The sequence below is a fragment of the Lolium rigidum genome, chromosome 5, assembly GCF_022539505.1.
Source record: "Lolium rigidum isolate FL_2022 chromosome 5, APGP_CSIRO_Lrig_0.1, whole genome shotgun sequence".
Lineage (NCBI taxonomy): Eukaryota > Viridiplantae > Streptophyta > Magnoliopsida > Poales > Poaceae > Lolium > Lolium rigidum.
This window is the reverse complement of record NC_061512.1, coordinates 18936566-18945955: the sequence shown is the minus strand read 5'-3', so window position 1 is coordinate 18945955 and position 9390 is coordinate 18936566. Positions and strand designations below refer to the sequence as shown.

Genomic DNA, 9390 nt, shown 5'->3' with positions numbered 1-9390 from the left:
CAGGCTACCGCGCCTCCACCTCCACCTCCCACTCCACCTCCCCCGGCCTCAAGCTTCGACGAGGAGTTCGATGACGACGATAACACGGACGACCTCCTCGACCCGGTCAGGGACGCCAAGGCCTTGGTTGAAGCGGAGAAGGAAGCAGAGGAGGAGCGGGCGGCCCACGCGGCGTTCGACGCCTAGATGGAACATCACAGGGTGGCGGCCGCCGTAGCTGCAGAGGACTCCGACTGCGACATATCATGGTCTTCCGATGACCCTGATGCGCCTACCCCGGAGGAGAGGGCGGCGGAGCAGAGGGCTATAGTCGAGTCCTTCGAGACGCTCAAGGACGACGCCACCAACGCGAGGCTGCGGTAGTGTTTGCTAGAGGACGCGGCAGCGGACCTAGCCCTAGCGGCCGCACAGGAGGCGGCGGAGAAGCAGGCGAGGGAGCGACGCAACAACGGGGCCGCATCAGACATCAACTAGTCTAGGCTTGTAGAACTATTTTGTATAATTTGTATGCTTTCAAATGTACTAATTTCTATGCTTTCAAATATGTTGCAAATCTAAAAATAGATCGTTCCAGTGGGACCACCCTAAATGCAAACGAACATGCAGATAAAATATATCCGCAAATCGACGCAAACGAATGCTTGCAACCATTTTTGGGCGTCCGAAATATATCAAACCCCCGTTGGAGATGCCCTTAGACGGAGCAAAATATCTACACAAACCGTACGGCCTGCTACACGCCAAGCATACACCGCTTCTTCCGTCCACGTAGACGTAGCCCGCCTGGCCCACAAGAAAACGGGTTATAAGAAAATACGTCTCCGACTGTGGCGTGGCAGGTTCGAGCCACTGTAGCGGTCAGCTTGTACCATGTCTCCCATTTATAAGCGGAGGCGCGCTGTGAGCTGTTGAAGCCCGCTCGCGCTGCAGTCGGAGTAAATAACGACATCGCATCGCGCACGAAAGCTCGCGCTCCCCCACCACTCTCCCACCATTAACTCCCCTCCGTGCTCTGCCCTGCCTCCATGGCGTCGCCGCCGCAGCAGCTGCAGCAGGCCGACGTGGACCTCGGCAAGCTCAGCTACGAGATCTTCTCCTTCCTCGAGAGCAAGTTCCTCTACGGCGGCGGTGCTGGACCCGGCGGGCCCTGCTCGCTGCCGGGCACGCCCGCCAGAGCTTCCGGCGCGAGGGTCCGGGTGCTGGCGATTGACGGGTGCGGCCCGGGCCCGGGCGACGCGCTGCTTGCGGCCGCCGCGCTCGCGAGGCTCGAGGCCGCGCTCCGGGCCAAGGCGGGCGACCCCGACGCCCGCGTCGCCGACTTCTTCGACGCCGCGGCCGGGGCGGGCGCGGGCGGCGTGCTGGCCGCGATGCTGTTCGTCAAGGGCGACGACGGGCGGCCGCGGTACACGGCCGCCGACGCGCTCGCGTTCGTGGCCGCCAGCCTCGGGAAGGGCGGCTGGGGCGGTGGTTCCGGCGGCGGCGGCTGGCTGCGGGGCAGGTGGGCGTCCCTGTTCCGACGCGGCGACAACAGGTCCTCCTCGTCTTCCAACTCCTCGTCGTCGCTGCGGAAGGTGTTCGGCGACGCGACCCTGCGGGACACGGTGGCGCCGCTGCTGGTGCCGTGCTACGACCTCGCCACGGGCGCGCCCTTCCTCTTCTCCCGCGCCGACGCCGTCGAGAGCGACAGCTTCGACTTCCGCCTCCGCGACGTCTGCGCCGCCACCTGCGCCGCGGGCAACACCGCCGCGGCCGTCCGCTCCGTCGACGGGCGCACGGCCATCGCCGCCGCGTCCGGGGGCGTCGCGGCCATGGGCAACCCCGCGGCGGCCGCCATCACGCACGTGCTTCACAACAAGCAGGAGTTCCCGCTCGCCAACGGCGTCGACGACCTCCTCGTTGTGTCTATAGGCTCCGGCTCCTCCTCTGGCGGTACTGCTAGTTCGGGCTCCGCCACGCCATCCGCGGGCGGCTGGCGCACCCCGTTACCCCCGCGCTCCCCGTCACCCGCCGAGATGGTCCGCCTCACCGCCGAGGGCGTCGCCGACATGGTCGACCAGGCCGTCGCCATGGCCTTCGGACACACATGCGGCCGCAACTACGTGCGCATCCAGGTGAGCTTTCACACACACCGACAAGCGGTGACGCCATCAGTTATCTGCTCTTACAGCCACACGAACAGATTCTGATTAACTCTGTTTCAACTCAGGCGGCCGCGCCGGCGCACTCGATCAAATCCCTCCGTTCGCTGGACCCGAAGAAGGTGGTGGCGGTCGCGGACGGGATGCTGACGCAGCGGAACGTGGAGGCGGAGCTCTTCCGGGGCCGCCGCCTCTCGGAGAAGTCCAACCGGGAGAAGCTGGACGCGTTCGCGGCGGAGCTGGTCAAGGAGCACGACCGCAGGCGGAGCTCGCCGCCGGGGATGCTCCCCAACGTGGCCATCAAGCAGGTGGCACTGGCGCCCCCCACGCCGCCAAGGCTCTCGTCGGCCACCACCACGTCCTCCTCCGCCTCCGGAACTGGCACCGCCACCACCGGCGGCAGGACCGCGTCCACCATGCCGTCGCCGGCGTCCACGCATTGACACGGACCCATAGCAGAAACCCGATCGTGCGTGCGACGTGGACGGATCACCTCCCTCCCAAGTTTTGTACATTGCCACTGGAATGGAACAGAGGAAATCGAAATGCCTTCGCCAGTATATTTTCCCTCTGTTTTCTTCCTGTCGACGAGTCGCTGCCATGTGGGGTACGATTTGCAATTCAAAAGGCCCCTGTGAAGTCACTCAATCTATTCCTGTCAAATTCACATCAAAATAGGATAAATTGAGCGGCTGGAGAAACTGGAATACGTACGAACGATCATGTAAAGCGAAAAAGGACTAAAGCAGACGCCTTTGAGAAAGCTAGTAGCAATAGATTTTCTTTCCCGTTCTGATCATCTTCCCTCCAATCTGGGTTCGAAAAACCCCGTCGGCGGGGTGGTGGTCGGGTTATTAGTCCTACTCCCCCATTAAACACGACGCTGATTGGTTGCTAACAACTCGATTAATTGCTCCGTGTGTGCAAGCGGCTTGCTTGCAGTTAGCCAAATTGGACGTCCAGACTGAGTGGCCTCTGCGTGTTGCTCAATGACTCTGCAATGTGGATGTTGACCAGGATGAAGATGATTGATTTCCAACATAGTTATGTGGCTTGCTTTCAGGGGAGAAGGAATTTCCTTTATCATTTGGAGGTTAGCTGGCTAGCAGTTGGCCAAGTTCAGCATCACCCATTTGGTTCAGGCCTGTTTGAATGGAACCTCGCGGACAAAAACCGCGGCCCAACTTAACCCACATGTGGGTGGTTGTCCGCCGTGACCCAAAGCCGGCTCCAATCTAGACCAGCTTTGCATGGGCGCAGAACACAGCGTGGATGAAGCTCGTGTCCTCGCTTCTCCTCCCCTGCCACGCCAGTCCACTCCCACAAACACCTAGGGAGACATGGACGAAGCAGCTCCAACCGCCTCAATCACCGCCGTAGCCGATGAGCCTGAATTACCTCCCACCACCGCCCCGACATTGAAGAAGCCGAAAGTCGAGCGAACGGCGGACCAAAGGGCCGCCGAGATCATGAAGCGGGTGGGCCGGATGAAGGCCGCTGAGAAGAAGCTCGAAGCCGCCATCGCCGAGGAACGGAAGAGGGATGCAGACCATCTCGCAGCCATGCTGTCCAAGGCCTGCGTTTATCCCACCAAGACGGGCCCCACGCCGGTTGATGATGCCTACTACGATGAGGCAGTGTAGGACATGATCAATAGCAACCAAGGCGCAGTGGACATCGAGGAGGCACCATTGTCTGCGAACGAGCCAACAAATGCCAGCAATGCTCAAACCCGTATGATAAGCAAGAGAACCAGCAACTACACAAAGCTCGACGACAAGATGATATGCGAGGCATGGATGGTAATCGGACAAGATCTAATTAGCGGCACCGAGCAAAAGGGAGGCGGCATTTTGGATGCGGATTCATGACTACTTCCATCAGCATAGGCGGTTTGAGGAACACTACTTTGAGAGCCACTGCAATAAATTGTCCATTCAAAAGCGGTCGTTTGTTCAATCAGAATGCTACAAATTCACCGCGGCCCACGATCATCTGAAGCTCATGCCTGTGAGCGGAATTAGCATCAACGACTTGGTAACTTTCTCGCTTTGCACATGAACGATCTATATGTTCTCACTCGTACAAGGATTTCCGTTTCATTCTTTGTACCTTAAATTGTCGGCATGGTAACGATCTAGGTAAATCTTTTACCTTGCCCCATTGTTGGAAGAAAATCTTATGGTGCCCCAAGTTTGAAGAGGTTTATATGAGGACTACCAAAGATGCCTAGGTGATTGATTTTAATGGTTCCCAATCGTTCGCAAGCACGATCTCCCATGACAGCAACCCATGATGGCACAAGTCAACAAAGGTTGACATGAAGCATGATGCTTCGACCCTTCATTTGGTCGGCACATTGAAGAACTTGTATGGTGAGAAGGAGATGTCAACCGATAAGAGGCCATGAGGAAATTCTACGATGTCCAAAAGCGGAAGCTTGAGATTGATGAGGCCAATGAAAGATCAAGTGCCAAGGAGGTGGAGCTAAAAGGAGAAGAATTGAAGCTCAGTGCAACATCAAAAGCAAGAAGGTTGAGCTCAAACAAAGAGAAGTTGAGCTCAAACTTCTCTCCGAGGATAACTTGATCATGAGAGCCGACTTGACTACTATACCAAAGGAGAGAATGGGTTGGTTCAAGAAAAGGCAACAGGAGATCCAAGATCGGTCATGATTGAGTTGATCACTCCATATTCATGTTGTTAATTTCTTGTTTGTTCATGAACTATGTCAAATGTCGAATCCTTTTGATGCTACTTTCATCTATGTTGGAACCATAATTGTATTTGAATTTATTTGCCATATTTTTTGATTACATGTTTGTATGGCCAAATGCCCAAGCTTGCTAGAAAAAAATATATATGCTAGCCCGCGTGGCCCAACTGGATATCCGCACTGGATGCAATGTGCGATGCCCAACCAAACATGATAAAATAGATGACCATATGGATAGAGGAGAATAAGTCTGCATCCTCTGTCCGTTTGGATGGCCGCACGTATAGAGGATAGATTGGTGTCCTCTGCTACGCAAAGTAGTCCCAGACTAGGCTGTTATAAAAGCGACAAGCAAATAACGAAGAACGATAAAGGAAAATGCAACGGAGACACAAGATTTAACGTGGAAAACCTCTTCCAACACAGAAGGAGAAAAAACCACGGGCGCCAGCAAACAAAACTTCACTATATCGGGGAGTGTTTACAAACGCCGTGGGTTATCTTACAATCTGACAAACCCTATCCGGCGGCTTACAAGATGTATATATAGGCGGTGCCAACGATCCGTACCGTACCGCGGGGGGCTGCCGCCTCCCGCACCCCCTTCGCCGACGTCTCGGCCCAAGCCTTCGACGACGGGCCTCGCTCCGCTCTTCAGAAGTTAGCCTCCCTTTAGTATATGAATTTGGATCACATTACAACAAACTCCACCTTGAGACAAATTTCATCTTGTAGCATGAACTTCAACAATCTCCTGAACAACAAAGAAAACACACTTGCTGCCGCCAACAGATACTTGGGCTAAACAGTTATATCAACCAAGCTCGAGCAAAGCTCAAACTTGGAAACAAGACCTGGCTTTGTCATCATATCAGCAGGATTATCATGAGTACTTATTTTGCAAACCTTCAGTTTACCTTTAGCAACAATGTCGCGAATATAATGGTACTTGATATCAATGTGCTTTGTTCTGTCATGGAACATTTGATCTTTAGTAAGGTATATTGCACTTTGACTATCAGAAAACAAGTTAATGCAAGAATCATCTCCACAAAGCTCAGCATACAAACCTTTCAACCAAACAGACTCTTTGCAAGCTTCATTAATTGCTATATATTCTGCTTCGGTCGTAGATTGGGCAACAATATATTGTAACGTTGCCTTCCAACTCACAGCACATCCACCAACAGTGAACACATAATCTGTGAGGGATCTTCTCTCATCCAAATCAGCAGCAAAATCTGAATTCACATAGCTACGAGTCCCTCACCGGTCTTGCCAAACTTCAAGCAAGCTTTGGATGTGCCACGAAGGTACCTGAAAATCCACTGAACAACTTTCCAATGTTATTTACCAGGATCAGCCATGTATCGACTGACCAAATTCATAGCATATGATAAATCAGGACGAGAACAAACCATGGCATACATCAAGGAACCAACAACACTAGAATATGGAACTCGTGACATGTACTCAATATCTTCATCAGTACTAGGACATTGCAATGCTGACAATTTGAAGTGAGAAGCAATCGGTGTACTAACAGACTTTGCATCATGCATATTAAAACGATGAAGAACTTTCTGAATATAGTTTTGCTGACTAAGAAATAACACACTAGATTTTCTGTCTCTTGTAATTTTCATACCTACTATATTCTTAGCAGCACCAAGATCCTTCATCTCAAATTCACTACTTAATTGTGCTTTCAAAGTAGTGATCTCTTTCTTGCTCTTGACAGCAATCACCATGTCATTAACATATAACAACAAGTATATAGGTGATCCATTAACAAACTTGATGTAAACACAACTATCATACCGAGATCTCTTAAACTCATGTGCAAGCATAAATGAATCAAACCTTTTGTACCACTGTCTTGGAGATTGTTTCAGACCATAAAGGGATATCTTCAGCTTACAAACAAGATCCTCCTTACCAGGCACAACAAAATCTTCAGGTTGGTCCATGTATATCTCCTCCTCAAGCTCACCATGCAGAAAAACAGTCTTTACATCTAGCTGCTCAAGCTCAAGATCATGCATAGCCACAATACCAAAGAATGCACGAATGAAACTATGCTTCACAAACGGAGAGAAAACATCATTATAATCAATACCTGGAATTTAACTGAAACCTTTTGCTACTAACCTTGCCTTAAACCTCGGAGGCTCATTAGGAGACAAACCTTCCTTTCTTTTAAATATCCACTTACAGCGGACAACCTTCTTTTGTTTAGGCAAGGGCACACCATCTCGTCAAGCGATTGCATCTCCTCTTGCATAGCAGAAATCCACTTCACGCGGTCAACGGATGCAACGGCCTCAGTATATGTAGCAGGTTCAGTATCATGCTCCACCTGTTCAGCACAACTTAAAGCATGATGAACAAGATTACATTCTTCAATTAAACGAGGACGTGGACCTTTGTTACGCCTCGGTCTATCGGCAGCAATGAAACTATTTGTTTGCTGCAAAATAGGTGGTGAGTGCTGAACAACAGTGTTATCATTTTTAGCAACATCTTTTTCTTTCTCCTCCACGTGCTCCACCTGCACGCTAATCCTCTGTTGTTCATCATCAGAATTATCAGAAAAATCAACAGCATCAATAACATCTGTAGATGAACTCTTATAAAACATGACAACCTCATTAAAGACTACATTCCTGCTACGCAAAATTTTCTTAGTTTCAGGATTCCATAACTTGTATGCCTTAACTCCTGAACCATAACCAAGAAACACACACTTAACAGCCCTAGGCTCTAGCTTTCCATTATCAACATGAGCATAAGCAGTGCAACCGAAAACTCTCAACTGTGAATAATCAGCAGGTGAACCAGACCATACCTCAATAGGAGTTTTCTTATCAAGCGGAATGCAAGGTGACCTGTTTATCAAGTAACATGCGGTGGAGGCTGCTTCAGCCCAAAAACGTCTATGCATACCAGCATTGGACAACATACATCGAACCTTGGAGATGATGGTTCTGTTCATTCTCTCCGCCACACCATTCTGTTGAGGAGTGTATGGGATGGTGTGATGCCTAATAATGCATTCATCGCTGCAATAATCATTAAAGATAGTAGAAAAAAACTCCATGCCATTGTCAGTACGAAGCAATTTAACTTTCTTTTCTGTTTGCTTCTCTAACTTTCCACTTTCTAAAAGCATCAAATACATCAGATTTATGTTTCAGAAAGAAAGGCCACACTTTTCTGGAGTAATCATCTATGATAGTAAGCATGTAATTTGCACCACCAAGAGAAGTCTTGCAGGAAGGTCCCCACACATCAGCATGCACATAATCTAGAATCCCTTTAGTGGTATGAACGGAAGCATTGAATTTAACTTTGTTATGCTTACAAAAAATGCAGTGTTCACAGAACTCAAACTTACACAAATTGCAGCCATCTAGCAGGTCTCTCCTGTGCAATTCTGCCATGCCATGTCACTCATATGTCCAAGATGCATATGCCACATATTAGTTTTACCAGGTTCACAGCAATAATACCAGACAAAGTGCTACCTCTAAGAACATATAATTTTGTAGAATTCATATCACCAATCATGTGAACGAGAGAACCTTTTGATATCTTCAGAACTCCGCGAGAACCGGAATGTTTGTACCATCAACATACGCTTCGGCCCAAGCCTCCGGCGACGAGCCTCGCTCCGCCCGTCAGAAGTTAGCCTTCCTTTAGTATATGAATTTGGATCACAATACAACATAGGCCAGCTTTGGATCGCAGCGGATAGCTGCTGAGATGGGTCGCCACATTATACTTTGTCTCTGGGCGACCCATTCCAACACGTGCGGACTAAATAAGTGGCCGCATTATAAGAGCATCTCCAGTCGCGTCCCCCAAAGCGTCCCCCAAACCGCGCCGGATTGAGCGTTTGGGGGACGTGTTTTGTTCGTGCCGCGTTTGGGGGACGTCGCTCCCAGCCCGCGTCCCCCAAACGCCGCCCCCAAACATTTAAAATAAATTTTTTAACACATAAACCATTTATATCAAATGTAGCATATGAAAAAAATGTTTTCGAGGATTGTTTTCAAATTAAATTACAATAAACAATAAAACAAGTAATCAAATATAATAAAAAGGGCTAGATGATACATCAAGGTGCCACGGTATTTCCTTTGATCCTCCACAAATGCTCAACGAGATCAGCTTGAAGTTGCTCATGCACATTGCTGTCACGGATCTCCGCGTGCATGGCGAGAAAATCAGCAAAATCTGCAGGCAACTCATGATCAACCTCTGCGAGAGGGCCTTGACACTCATAGGGACCAACATGTGACCTAACATGATTCTTGCGGTCATCCTCGATTGCGCCGAGGCAGACGACGCAACAAACAGCGACCAATCGCGCCTACCTGGCAAGTCGTCGAGCACCTTCTGTGCGCGGAGGTGGGGCGGATTTGACGGCGCGTTCTGGGAGGCGCTGGCGACGCGGCGGCGGCGGCACGACCGGCGGGAGCCCCCGCCGCGACAACGGTGCTGACTCGCAGCACGGATCGGACGCCCAAACGG

General features: G+C 50.7%; 1 protein-coding gene across 1 annotated transcript; it reads left to right on the top strand.

The window, feature by feature from the left end:
* The first annotated feature begins 935 nt into the window (after positions 1–935).
* On the top strand, positions 936–2608 carry LOC124651370 (patatin-like protein 3). Its single transcript, XM_047190467.1, has 2 exons — positions 936–2111; positions 2207–2608. Exons 1-2 carry the CDS (start codon positions 1026–1028, stop codon positions 2579–2581), a joined length of 1461 nt encoding a protein of 486 aa, XP_047046423.1. The 5' UTR covers positions 936–1025; the 3' UTR covers positions 2582–2608.
* The last annotated feature ends 6782 nt before the right edge of the window (positions 2609–9390 follow it).